This window comes from Bubalus kerabau, chromosome 13 (assembly GCF_029407905.1).
Source record: "Bubalus kerabau isolate K-KA32 ecotype Philippines breed swamp buffalo chromosome 13, PCC_UOA_SB_1v2, whole genome shotgun sequence".
NCBI classification, from domain to species: Eukaryota; Metazoa; Chordata; class Mammalia; order Artiodactyla; family Bovidae; genus Bubalus; species Bubalus kerabau.
Window position 1 is genome coordinate 11,807,529 of NC_073636.1, and position 14,568 is coordinate 11,822,096.

At 46.3% G+C, this 14,568-nt stretch overlaps 1 protein-coding gene across 1 annotated transcript in view; it reads right to left on the reverse strand.

Moving 5' to 3' along the window:
* Positions 1-10,532: 10,532 nt before the first annotated feature.
* The window catches only part of IL2RA (interleukin 2 receptor subunit alpha), a 46,108-nt gene continuing 42,072 nt past the window's right edge, over positions 10,533-14,568 (reverse strand). Inside the window, exon 8 of the mRNA XM_055543486.1 lies at positions 10,533-14,043. Coding sequence (XP_055399461.1) covers positions 14,019-14,043 — 25 coding nt within the window. The 3' untranslated portion in view covers positions 10,533-14,018. The remainder of the gene's footprint in view (positions 14,044-14,568) is intronic.

Here is a 14,568-nt window from a genome sequence, read left to right on the forward strand (position 1 = left end):
TTATCCAGAAGAGTCCTATGTGGGTCCACCTCCCTGGTACCCAGCCATCAGTCAGACAAGTAAACATCACACAGTCTGTAAACTGCATCCCTGGGAGAGCCTGGATTCTGGAACACAAAAGCCTATTCACCCTCAGGGAAAATCACCGCTTAGTTTCTTCCCTGTGATAAGTCTTCAGCAGCAGAAATCTCCAAGCAACCAATCCATTCCTTTCATCTACTTGCTTCATTTTCGTTTTGGCTGCATCAGGTCGATGCTGCAGCACACAGAGTCCTCGCTGTGGCTCACAGGCTCCTCTCCAGTGGCGGTGCTGGGGCTCAGTGGCCCCTGGAGTGTGGGATTTTAGTTCCTTGACCAGGGATCGAACCTAGGCCTCCTGCATTGGAGGTCAGATTCTTACCCACTGGACTGCTAGAGAAGTCCCCCAATCCATTTTTTGATATCACAATTATATTCATTTGTAGTCTCATAGCCATACTCGAATCACTTTTGTAGTTGAAAAATGGAGTGATGGACTCTGAATTTTAAAGATTTAAACATGTCAGAGCAGAGTGTGTTTAACAACTCTTTGCAGTTTCATTTTTTTTTTTTTGACTCAACATTGTTTTGGATCTTTTTATTGAGGTGACAAGACTTATATAGCAAGTTTCATTTGTAAAGTGTTTTATTTTTACTTCTGTCTACCCTGCAGAGTGCTCACCACCAAAAATTTACTTTCGCTCCATCACCATACAGCTGATCCCCTTTATCCATTTTACCCTCCACTACCCCTTCCCCTCTGGTAACCCCTATTCTGTTCTCTGTATCTGCGTGTTCATTTTTGTTTGATTTGTCTTGGAACTTTTGCTTTTTAACTGACTTTGAACCACATTCTCTCCAGTTCTGCACATGTGGTAATAATAAGATCCACATCATAGGGTGGCCGTGAAAATCAGATGAATTAATAAAATCATTTTGTGTGCCCCACATATAACAAATACTCGATAAGTGTTACATATATGACATATAATGTGTAATATGTAATGCATTGTCCTTTATAAACTACCCTCAGTTCAGTTCAGTTCAGTCGCTCAGTCGTGTCTGACTCTTTTCGACCCCATGAATTGCAGCACGCCAGGCCTCCCTGTCCATCACCAACTCCCAGAGTTCACTCAGACTCAAGTCCATTGAGTCAGTGATGCCATCCAGCCATCTCATCCTCTGTCTTCCCTTTCTCCTCCTGCCCCCAATCCCTCCCAGCATCAGAGTCTTTTCCAATGAGTCAACTCTTCGCATGAGGTGGCCAAAGTACTGGAGCTTCAGCTTTAGCATCATTCCCTCCAAAGAACACCCAGGGCTGATCTCCTTCAGAATGGACTGGTTGGATCTCCTTGCAGTCCAAGGGACTCTCAGGAGTCTTCTCCAACACCACAGTTCAAAAGCATCAATTCTTCAGCGCTTAGCTTTCTTCACAGTCCAACTCTCACTTCCACACATGACCACTGGAAAAACCATAGCCTTGACTAGACAGACCTTTGTTGGCAAAGTAATGTCTCTGCTTTTCAATATGCTATCTAGCTTGGTCATAACTTTTCTTCCAAGGAGTAAGCATCTTTTAATTTCATGGCTGCAGTCACCATCTGCAGTGATTTTGGAGCCCAAAACAATAAAGTCGGATACTGTTTCCACTGTTTCCCCATCTATTTCCCATGAAGTGATGGGACCAGATGCCATGATTTTCGTTTTCTGAATGTTGAGCTTTAAGCCAAGTTTTTCACTCTCCTCTTTCACTTTGATCAAGAGGCTTTTTAGTTCCTCTTCACTTTCTTCCATAAGGGTGGTGTCATCTGCATATCTGAGGTTATTGATACTTCTCCCGGCAATCTTGATTCCAGCTTGTGCTTCTTCCAGCCCAGCGTTTCTCATGATGTTCTCTGCATATAAGTTAAATAAGCAGGGTGACAATATACAGCCTTGATGTACTCCTTTTCCTATTTGGAACCAGTCTGTTGTTCCATGTCCAGTTCTAACTGTTGCTTCCTGACCTGCATATAGGTTTCTCAAGAGGCAGGTCAGGTGGTCTGGTATTCCCCTCTTTCAGAATTTTCCACAGTTTATTGTGATCCATACAGTCAAAGGCTCTGGCATAGTCAATAGAGCAGAAGTAGATGTTTTTCTGGAACTCTCTTGCTTTTTCCATGATCCAGCAGATGTTGGCAATTTGATCTCTGGTTCCTCTTAAAACCAGCTTGAACATCTGGAAGTTCACGGTTCATACATTGCTGAAGCCTGGCTTGGAGAATTTTGAGCATTACTTTACTAGCGTGTGAGATGACTGCAGTTGTGTGGTAGTTTGAACATTCTTTGGCATTGCCTTTTCTTTGGGATTGGAATGAAAACTGACCTTTTCTCTAGATGATTGTAAAGAAAGTTATCAGCTAGAAATGTTAAGTACAAGTTAGGGGTGGGAAAGGGGTTGGGAGAAATATTATCTGTGACACTAAGTCGAGCCATCTGCCGAGGTGGGGGCCAGACAGCCGGAGGAGTCCAGTGGGTGTAACAGAAGAAGAGCACGCAGGCAGTGATCTGCTGAAGGAGGCAGCACCCGCCACCCTCGTGGGGTTGGCGGGGCGCTTTCTCAGCATGCCAGCTCCAGCTTTGGGGAAGTAAAACCCATGGGGTCCTCTTGACTGAAGGCAAAGTCTCAATGCATCCACACAAAGGAGGCAGAGGCAAGGATTTATCATCACTTACAGATCCCAAAAGCGAGGAGGGGGTCACAACTGACTCCAGCTGACTCCAGGAAAGACAATTCTCCATCGCAGGCCACAGTGAGCAGGAGGTAGCGAGGAGGGGAGCAAGCATCTATTACTCATGAAGTCTTTGGGCGGAGGTCACTAATTTTTCACAGGCTTCCCTGTAAGCAGTAACTTTAAAAGGCGCCCCGAGAATACTGAAGAGGGAACTCGGAGTGGTATCCTCCATTTGAGTCTTTATCCGGATGTCCAGACTCTGGGTGTGAGAAGGATTATCACAGCATACAATGTCTCAGCAGCAACTCAGAAAGACAAAGTTGTTTTTCTCAAAAGTTTTTTTTTTTTTTTTTTCCCTCTCATCACACCAAAGTCCCAAAAAGATGGACAGTGAGGCCTCATGAACAGATGGTGAGAATAGAAACCCCACCCTGGGTGAAGTCCCAACAGCTGGGACCAATCTTCCTGCTTCCGCCATCACCTCCTACAGCAAGATTACAGCCAACTAAGATGCCAAACTCGTGAAGCAAACCAGCCCGAGCTGAACTGCCTTTGTGTTTCACTTTCAGTTACACCATGAGAATCCCCTCCTGTCCCTCATCCACCCAAGGGCCCAACGTGGCCAGTTGCCCTGAGGCTTCTTCCTTAATCTTCAGAAATACACCTGCCCCTCCTCTCTGCCCCTCATCCTGTCTCTTCTTTCTCCCTTGTCTCATCTCCCAGTGAGGAGGCTTGAAGACGAGGACCAGCTTCATGAGCCTCCTGCTCTCTCCATTGTTTTTTGGTTCATTCCTGAATAACTCAGGATAAAACCAAGGAAGAAAGCAACAGAACCTTAGGGTTTTAAAAATGCAAACTCATGACTTACCCCAGGATCTCAAACCCAAATAAATGCCCTCAATGGCCAGACAGCAGGACTCGGGGCATGAGAGGAAGTGAGCTGAAAGCCCTTGCAGGCTTTGTGCGTGTCCAACATTTGGGTCCTTGTGTGATAACTCCTGGCTTTCAAATAGTGATTATTGTTTTAGAAACAATCAAGACACCATGCAAGCCCAAGAAAACCCATTTATAGGCTTTGCAACATCTAATATATAGTAATCTTTTTATTCAACCACTCAGCTTCCTCCACCATGCTAAAAATCAGAAATATTACTTTATTGGAATAAGTTCAGTTCACACATTTTAAAATCTTATGTCTATGACCAATCACAGATTGCAGGGTAGCCACAAACCTTCAATTTGTGAAAGAAGATGCATTATCTGCAAAACACAATAAAAATGAAGTGCAACGACTCAGTAAATTTACTAAAGTCATTTAATTGTACTTTAAAATTGAGTGGATTTTTTGGTATGTAAATTATACCTCAATAAAATTATTTAGAGAGGTAAAGAAAAGTGCAATACATTGCTGTAATTGCCTGATAGAAGAACATGCATGCCCATTTATGGGTGTAAATATTCTTTGCTTCAGTCTCTACTATTCTTGTACACAGAAAATTTAACATTCAATCCAAATAACAAGCTATCCCCCACCCAAAAAACAAGATGACATGAGATAAAACAGTCAACAGAACCAGACACAGAGGTGATGCAGATGTGGGAACTATCAAAAACTTTAAAAATAACTGTGACTAATGTATTAAAAGGGCGTAGTGGGAAAAGTGAACACTAGAAAACGGTTAAATCAAAATTCTGAAAATGAACATCATTTTTACGGGTTAAATTCCCCCCAGATTCATCTGTTGTAGCCCTAACCCCCCAAGGTGACTGCATTTGGAGATAAGGCCTGCCCTAGCAGACTAATGAAACCATGATATGAGATATGAAGAATTCCTCAACAGGCTTATTAGCAGAGGAAAGAACCATGAGCTTGAGGAAAGGTCAATAGAAATGATCCACACTGAAACATAGGGTGTGAAAAGGGAGGACAAGAAATAACATCCTGGAGCCACAGGACAGTACAAGATAGTCTTACATGCATGTTACTGAGCCCTTGAAGGATGAAAGAGAGGAAGATGGAAGAAGAGATAAAAGCTGAAATTTTCCCAAAGTGCATGAAAAACAACAAACTCCAGAATAGGAAGCTGAAAGCACCCCGATCAAGATAAATACCAGTAAAAACAAATAGCATGTCATTGTCAAACTGCTTAAAATCAGTGATATAGGGAAAACCTTAAAGTCATCCAGAATGAAATAATGAAATGATCCATAAGGAATATACTGCATTCTGAAGACTTCACACCAGGTACTGTGTGAACCAGAAGAGGATGGAGGGACATGGCTAAGAAGCAGAAAGAAAGGACTTAGCCTGTGGTCCGCTGGTTAGAACTCCACGCTCCCATTGCAGGGGCACAGGTTCAATCCCTGGTTGGGGAAGTAAGGTGTTACAAGACATTCAGTGTGGCAGGAAAAACAAACAAACAAACAAACAGAAAAAACAAAACTGGACTTGCAGTTTATTTATTCTCCAATATCCTTGTCTCTAAGGATCCCAGCACATGGTTTGTCACTATAATATGACTGAGACATCTCTAGGGAGAGGAACCATGGGAGAAGAGGGAAGGAAAAGCCTGCCAACCTCGCAGGTGTAGTGTTGGGGAGCAGAGATGCCATCTGATTTCCTACTAAGTGAGCAGACATCTGCCCTCACAAGGACCTAGGTGGCAGCATTCTAGAGTTGTGACAATAATTTCTTTTTTAACATCTTGCATATACAATTTAAGTATCAAAATGAAATATTATTTTAGGAACACAGACATTATGAAAGAAAAAACACACTGTATTTCTCTTCACCGAGGCTCCATCCACTCTGAAATGTGTGACAATAATTTCTGACTAAACCTCTGACCTGCCAGGTACATTCCATCCCACCTCGCCCACTCCACGCTGTCCCTCCATCCACTTCAGTCAACTTGCAGGTCAATTATTAACTGGGTCTGAGTTTCATCCCTCTCTTCCTTGGACGGGGGATGTCTCTCTTCGATTTCTGTCCCAGTGTCTCCAGGTGCTGAGGGAGGGTTTCCTGTTCCAGTCCCAGCAGTTCCGGGGGTGCCCTGCAGGAGATCCGCTGACATCCTGAGCCTCAGCTCCCTGCCCGCACCCAGGCTCCTTCCTCGCTGAGGCCTGGAGAGTGTGCGGCCCCTGCCTGCGGTGCACCGGGCACCTGGGGATGTTTGGATTCTGTTCAGGCCTCATTTGCCCCGAGGGGAGCTCAGAACTTGGGCCATCTCTGACAGCTCCCCGGCTTTCCCCACTTCTAGGAGCGCAAGATTAGTGTCCTGGCTGCCCATCCCAAAACAGTCAGACTCCCCTAGGCTCTTTTTGTTTGTTTTTTTTTTTAACAGCTTTGTTGATGTTCTTTGACATATAAAAATTACGTACCCTAAAGATGTTTGATACATGTTATGCATCATGAAAAGATCACCAGGGTCTTTGCTGTCCCCTGCCCTCTGCAGTTGCCCCGGTCTCTCCTGAGTCTCAGTTTAACAGTGCCTGTGTCAGAACCTCCCACCTGCCCCAGAGCAGGGGACAGTGGGCTCTGAGCTCGCCCCTCCCCTGCCCTGTCCTCTTCCTTACGGGCTGGGGAGGCGATGGGCATAGGGAAGGAAACTCGCTCTCCCGGTTGTCCCGAGATCCCCCTCCTTTTTTGTCCCACGCAGTTTGGTGGAGTTTCCTTGAACCAGATTAGCATCTGGTGACTTTGTTTTCATGAGTCCCAGCGTCGGTGGTTGCGGGGGTGCAGAACACAGACTAGTCCTTTCATTTCTAACACAGTCAAAACGTCCTCCTTTATGTATGATCCTATCATACCAGCTATGAAGCTGTCTGTCTGGTTTTCTCTAGAGAGTGGTGCTCCATATTTGTAAAATGAATACACAGGAAGCTGAAACTCCAGAGGCCCTAGAAGAGGTTTCAGCACCGTGGTCCTGATCTCTATAGACTGGATGTCCCGCACCCTTGAGTTCACCAGTGAAATCCACCCCTCTCGGGGCATGCCTGCTGTACCTCTAGGGACAGTAAGCAGGAGTCTATTTGCAGTTTTGGAGGAGTGGGCCCCAGGGACAAGCCCACGGGGGAAGAGAGGACAGGTTGGTGCCTGTCTGAGGCTGTCCCACTGGTCTGGCCCCCTAGCTGTGGATGAGAACCTGAAAAGCTATTTAGGTGTGAGCTGAGAACTTGGGGTTCACAGAGACTCTAGGTGAGATTCCAGGGTGTACGGAACTTGTTTTAGTGCAAATGCAGTCCTGACGGCCAGATCCTGGGGATCCCCAAAGGTGTCCGAGGGAAACAGTGTGTGCGTGTCAGCGTGTGTGTGCACGTATGCCATGGGTGTGTGCGGGGTTGAAGTCCAACACTAGCAGGTGGAGCAAGAACAAGGCATTATGGTTTATCCCCAGTACCCTGGCTTTATCTGAACCTGCAGGCTGGTGAGGCCAGAAGACATTTCATTCAGACGCCAGTCTCCCCTCGAACCTCCCAAACCCTGCCACCCCACCAGGAACTTCAAACAGAGGTGAATTTTTCAGAAAGCATGTTATTGGAGGGGGTTAATATTTGAAGCATACGGTTGAATAGGTTTTGACATGTCCGCACCTGTAAACCCACAGTCACACAAAAGCCCTTTGTAACCCTTATTCTGCCCCTCCCTGCCCATCTTCCATGTCTCCACTTAACGTATATAATCTTTCCTCTAGCTTTTAAAAAATCTTTTAAAATTAGTTAATTAATTTTGACTGTGCTGGGTGTTTGCTGCTGTGGTTGGGCTTTTCTCTAGTTGCGTGCAGCGAGAGGGAGCTACTCTAGTTGGGTGCGTGGGCTTTTCATTGCAGCGGCTTCTCCTGTTGCCAAGCGCAGGCTCCAGGCACACAGGCTTTAGTTGCTCCATGCCATGTGGAATCTTCCCGGATCAGGGATCGAACCCGTGTCCCCTGCATTGGCAGGCAGATTCCTAGCCAGTGGACCACCAGGGAAGTCCTCCTTTAGCTTTTTTAAACAGATGGAATGCCGTTACTGTTCCTGTTTTAATGGGTCACCGGCTTTGGTTTTGATCGATTGACCTTTACTCATTGTGAGTCATGTACTCCTGCTTGCTTGCATGGCCCGTACATCCTGACTGGTTTGTGGATTTTATCTCGTTGGCTGCTGGATGTTTCTCTGCATTCCTGTAAACAATCTCGAGCTTAGTTCCAGAGTGCAGTGAAATGCGTGGATACGCTTTGATCCTTTTGGATCTCGCTTTTAAGGTGTGTCAGGAAGGATTTACACAGCTTGTAGCCTGGAGGTTGTTATTCCCCAATGCTGAGGTGTGGCCCCTCTGAACACTCTACCCAGTGCCTCAGGAGTTACGGAATCCAGAGAGCTTTAGGCTGGCTAGTGGAAGCGGGCATCGTCCGTGACCTCCCAGGTCTCAGGCTGGTGGGAGCGGGCATTGTCCACGACCTCCCGGGTCTCCAGGCTGAGAGTGGGCACTGTCCGTGACCTCTCGTGTGCTGAGTGTTGCCGCCCTACTTCTTCAGGGGGCCCTTTTCCTGGCCTGAGCAGTCCCTCACACACAGCCGATGGCCGGCACTTCAGTGAGAGGAAGGGCAGTGGCGCAGTCTTTCCAGAACCCGCTGGTCTCCGAGTCCTCTCAGTGCTGCTCTCTCCTGGGTCCTCCTCCCTGTGAACCATGAGGCCTGGGCTCTCTCTGGACACTCAGCTGCATCTCCTCCCCACGCCTGGCCTGAAACGTAACACATAAGCTGGGCCAGCGTAGGCTCTCCTGTCTGTTTCTCACCCCTCAGGGATCGGTATCCTTCACTGCAGCACATGCAATGTCTTGAAAACCATTGTTGGGCCTCCCTAGTGGTCCAGTGGTTAAGACTTTGCCTTCCAGAGCAGTGGGTATAGGTTCGGTCCCTGGTCGGGAAGCTAAGATCCCACATGCCTCAGGGACAAAAAAGATAAACAAGAGACGCGGTATGATAACAAATTCAATAAACACTTTTAAATGGTCCACATTTTTTTTAAAAAAGTCTTTAAAAAAATCTTGTTATCTCATTTTTGGTTGTTTCAGGCATGAGGGTAAATTCAGTTCCTATTTCCCCATCTTGGCCTGAAATGGAAGCCTAAGCAGAGCTTATTTAATACAAGGATCTGGTTGCATTAAATAAACTAAAGGAGCAAAGTAGGAGAGGTTTTTATTTCAGGAAGCGAAGTGTTAGTCACTTAGTCTGTCATGTTCGACTCTTTGCGACCCTGTGGACAGTAGCCCACCATGCTCCTCTTTCATGGAATTCTCCAGGCAAGAATACTGGAGTGGGTTGCCATTCCCTTCTCCAGGGGATCTTCCTGACCCAGGTATTGAACCCAGGTCTCCCACATTGCAGGCAGATTCTTTAAGGTCTGAGCCACTCCAGGGAAGCCATCAGGAACACAGGGAAGAGGTGGGATTACATAAGCAGACTTTCGGCTGATTCTGACGGAAACTGTTGCTGCGGTTGAAATAAGTGCTGCTCTAATTGCAAAACTGTTTTGGAGCCTGTAATGGCAGTCAACCGCTGCTGACTGTACCAGGGCTGCCAAAGGCTGTTGGAGCCCACAGCCACCTCTCGCTGACGGAGAGGCCACAAGAAGCTGAAAGGAAGGACTATGGCTTCTCTTTCTTCATCGGCCTTCCAAACTCTTCCTTGGACTTCCCGAAGGCCACCTAGCCCACAGCCAGGGCGGGAGCAAGTGCGAAGCTGCAAAGACACAGCCCCTCACAGCAGAGACCCGAGTGTGCAAGAACAGAAGTCATCACCTATCTGCGGCTGCATCTTTTACTCCGTTGCTGATCAGTGGTGTTTACCTTCTCAGTTAATCACGTGGCTGTGAAGCACTCCACTGAAGATTTCAGATAGTTTATAACTTCTTATATTGGGGTCTATTCTTTCAAGGTAATCTAAAGGACTTAAGCCAGATTCTCTCTTCCAACTCTACTAATGGAAATTAGTAGCCGTCCATCTTACCTGACTGCTTGAAGGTAGTTCTTAGCCTATTTTTTTCCAGATGGTATACTCTGTTATCCTACCCTCGTAGCATTAGAATAACTTATGTAAGTAGGATAACTTACTACTGTAGAAAGAAACTGTAGAAAGAAAAAGACGTACATTTTGCACTGCACTCTTTCACAGGAGGAATGGAGTAACAAGGGCATTAGCTCTGCAAATCTCAGCCCTCCCTCTTTCTGATTCCTAGCTTAGCCAGAAAGGACTGTCTGCCTGGAACATCCGCATGTGAGCCCACATTTTTGGAAAGCCTTCAGGGACACTGCAGACTAACTACAGTCATTCTCTGAAGATTAGTAAGGAAGTAGTCACATGAGTGCGGAGTGGCAATGCTGTTTTCTTGGATGTACTTGTTTACCTCCTGGAGGGAGAAATTTTTTAGATAATATTTATGAACAGCAAACATGTACTTACTTGAAAGTCTGTTTAAATGTTGCACGATCATTCTTGTCTCATTTCCCACTGAAAATATTTGGATACTGATAAGACCATATCAGCCAAATTTGGGGGCGAGGCATGTCTGTCTCTGATATTGGTAGGGGTGGATGTTATGGGGTGTTGATACAGCTGTTCTAACAAGGGCAGACATCACAGTGGCCTAAAAAGGAGAGTGTTCCTTTCTTTCTTTTTGGTAGTTATGACTGTTATAAGGGCTTCCCAGGTGGCTCGGTGGTAAAGAATCTGCCTACCAATGCAGGAGATGCAAGAGAAACTGTTATAAATGTTACATCCGCATTTTATTTTTCAAAAATTTTATTTTATATTTGCGCATAATTGATTAACAGTGTTGCATACGTTTCAGATGTACAGAAAGTAATTCAGTTATACATATACATGTATCTATTCTTTTTCTTTTTTTTTTTCAGATAAAATAGACTTTATTTTTTTTTAATTTTATTTTATTTTTAAACTTTACATAACTGTATTAGTTTTGCCAAATATCAAAATGAATCCGCCACAGGTATACATGTGTTCCCCATCCTGAACCCTCCTCCCTCCTCCCTCCCCATTCCATCCCTCTGGGTCGTCCCAGTGCACCAGCCCCAAGCATCCAGTATCGTGCATCGAACCTGGACTGGCAACTCGTTTCATACATGATATTTTACATGTTTCAATGCCTTTTCCCATTTAGGTTGTTACAGAGTATTGTGTCGAGTCCCCTGCGCTATGTAGTAGGTCCTTGTTGATCGATTTTATATACAGTAGTGTGAACATGTTCATTCCAAACACCCAATCTGCCCCCAGGGGAGGTTATTTCTGTCTCACATCCAGTACGAGTATAAGCAGTCCTGGGATGGCCCCGCCATGCCAGACATCCTGGCTCCTTTGGTGTTATTTCCGTTTTGATCCCACTCCTGGTCTGACTCCCACCACCAAGGCCACCTGCCGGCCAGCGGAGGAGGTGAAGGAGGGGCGGGACATACCAGTTCTCTTCAAGGGCACATCCTAGAGACTGCTTGCTTTACTACACTCACGTCTCCTGGAGCAGAGCTTAGTCCCGGGACGCACTGAAGCCCAAGGGAGGCTGGCAAATGTAATCCTCAGCTGGGAGAGGACTGTGTCCCCCTAAAACCCGGGGCTAAGGGAAAGATGGACTTAGGGAGTCACACAGCAATCTCTGTTAGAATGACTTATTTTCCACAGTTGTTTTAAATTCCCAACCTGGTAATCCCAGCATCTCTGCCATGTCTGTATTTGGTTCTGATGCTGGCTCTGTCTGTTCAAACTGTACTTTCTGCCTTTTAGCTTGCCTTGTAATTATTTTTTTTTTTTTTTGCCCCACTGCTTGTCTTGTGGGATCTTAGTTCCCTGACGAGGGATCGAACCAGGGCCCTTGGCAGTGAAAGCATTGAGTCTTAACTACTGAACCACCAGGGAATTCCCTGGCATGCTTGTACTTTTTTGTTGAGAGCTGGATATGATGTCCCAGGTAACAGGAGCTGAGGTAAATAGGCCTTTGGTGTGAGGCTTTGTATGTTGGTGTAGGAATTAGGCTGTGTTTAATCCTTACAATGCCTGGGATGTCAGAGGGTGAAACTGCCTGTGGTGTAGTTGTTTTTTCCCCCTGATTTTCCCTGGGTTTTCTCTGGGTTTCCCTTCAGATTTTTTCTTAAATAGGGTCTGAGACATGCCTGTCTTTGGGCTGTTTTGTGGTTGTTTAGTCGCTCAGTCATGTCCGCATGCTCTATGTAGCCCACCAGGCTCCTCTGTCCATGGAGATTCTGCAGGCAAGAATGCTGGGGTGGATAGCCATTCCCTTCTCCAGCGCATCTTCCCTACAGTCTCTTACAGTCCTGCGTTGGCAGGTGGGGTCTTTAGCACTGAGTCACCTGGGAAGATTTACTACCCTGTGCCCATTAAGCAACCACTCATGCCAGCCCTGGTGACCAGTAGTTTGCTTCAGTCTCCTTGGAGCTGCCTCTTCTGGACATTTTGTACAAAGGGAATCACACAGCACGTGACATTTTATGTCTGGCCTCCTCCACTTAGCCTCATGTTCTTTAGGCTCATCTACATGGCAACCTTTCTTAAAGGCTTCATTCCTTTCTGTGCCTGGGCCGAATTGCAGTGTGCGGAGGGATTACGCTTTGCTTACCTACTCATCCACTGGGGGGCGTTTGGGTTGTTTCCGTCTCTTGACTGTTTGGCTGTGATGCTGTTATAAATAGTCTTATACCAGTTTCTGTGTGCACATGGGTTTTCTTCACCCCTGGGTAATATACCCAGGAGTGGAATTGCTGAGCCATGTGGTCATTCCATGTTTAACTTTTTCAGAAACTACTACCACCGTGGCGGCACCATTTTACATTCCCACCAGCAATGTATGAGGGTTCCTACTTCTCCATATTCTTGTCAACATTTGTTATTTCTTTTCTTTCCTCCTTAAAGTCGTCTTACTGGGTAGAACCATCTCACTGTGGTTTTGATTTGCATTTCTTTTTAAAAAAATTTTTGTTGAAACATAGTTGATTTACAATGTTCTGTTAGTTTCAGGTATATGTATATAAATGTTCTTCTTGTACATTCTCTTCCATTATAGGTTATGATAAGATTTTTGAGTAGAGTCCTCTGTGCCATACAGTAGGGCCTTGTTAATTATCTATTTTCCTATATAGTAGTATTTATATGTTAATCCCAAACTCCTAATTTATCCCTCCCCACTTCCCCTTTGGTAACTTTGGAGATGGGCCCAGGCTTCCAGGTCTCACCAAGTTCTCCAGGCAATTTTAATTTGCTCACAGTGTGAGGGTCATTGATGTGACCTCGTCCGTAATTACATGCGCTCCCCTGCCCCCATCCTTCTTTCTTTCTTTCCTCTCATAAGCATTGGATGTACTGCTCCGTTATCAGTGTTTTTATGACACCTCTTTGCAAATGTACACATTTGCACACTGTGTGTCTGTCTGTAAACATCGAATTTGTGGCAGCCAAATGCGGAGCATCATTTATAGCAATCCCAGAGAAAAAGCTCTTAGAACAGCCAGTCACAAACAGCTGAAGCTAAATGTTAAGGATAACCCACTACCTGGGACCCAGCTTCTCCCCCTTCTCCTGGCATTAACTCCAGTGAAATCCTTTCAAACTCTGAAGCTCAACAGTTCCATGGGTTTGCTTGCTGTCTTCTGTGGTCACCCAAAGACGCTCCCCCAGGGAATCTGTTCTTTAGAAACTCAAACTGGAATGTTCAGTAGAGGGGGCTAGCTTCGAGGACTGGGCTAAGGTCAAAAGGATTCCTTTGGGGGTATATGAGCAGGAGAGTGGGCTGGTCAACCAGAGGCTTGGAAAGGACTTATGTGGATCCAGGGACAAAGTCCACTCACCTGGGCAGAGGGCATGTGTGTCTATTTACATCAGTGCTAGGGCTTTCTTTGGGATTTCTAACCTGGGAAGTCAGGATGCTCTTAGCATGAAACTACTCTTCTTTATACTCTACATGGTGTGGAGAGAGCTCCATGCTACTTGTGGTCTAGTGAACGCATATACCTGGAAACAGGAGCAAGAGTTCTGGTTGTCTCTCCCCGTTCCTCCAGCGACCTTGGACTTGCTGCCTAGACGCAGGTCCACCTCAAGGGCTGATACTACAGAGCTGGCTTCACGATGGGGTTGCAGCTTCCCGGTGTTCTGTTCTGTGACTTCAGAGCTTTCCAGAGCCCACCGGATCAGGAAAGGCCTCTTGGATGAGTGTTTAGCTTCTTTGATTTTGATTGTGGTCCATGACATCTGTGGGCTGTTCTTGACTTCTTCTGGCCTTGGTTTTCTAGATTGTCCTTCTGTTCTTCTTCCTGTGGTGATACAAGTCATAGTCATGGGTGGAATGCTGCACCAAAACCAATATGATCTCACTAAACTGATGTGGGTTGAGCATCCCGCAAAAGCCCCACTGGCCCCCCAACTTTAAGTCCCACCTCAGGATACCCTGACCATCCCACTGATCATCCCTCTAGAAGTCAAGACCGGCAGCCCCGTGGTCCTCACGGGGACATGATCCAGTCATCGTGCAGCCTGTGGGGCTGAAGATGAGCCCGAGGTCTGGCCAATTACAGGTGGGGGAGCTGGTGGGTCTTGGGGAGGGGCTGAAAGGTGGGCTGTGCTCGGGGGCTGCTCCTCACGGGGTGCATATCCTCACTCTGCATTTTGTCCCAGTAGGTGGTGGTGACAGCCGCTGGGGAGTGGGTACCTGCCTCATCTCGAGTTGACCCTCCTCCTTCACACTCACTTCCAATCAGCCACCAGACTCTGCTAACCTGACTCCTTTATGTGTCTCTCCAATCTTTTCCTCTGGTTTAGCTGATGCCCCCACCTGGTCC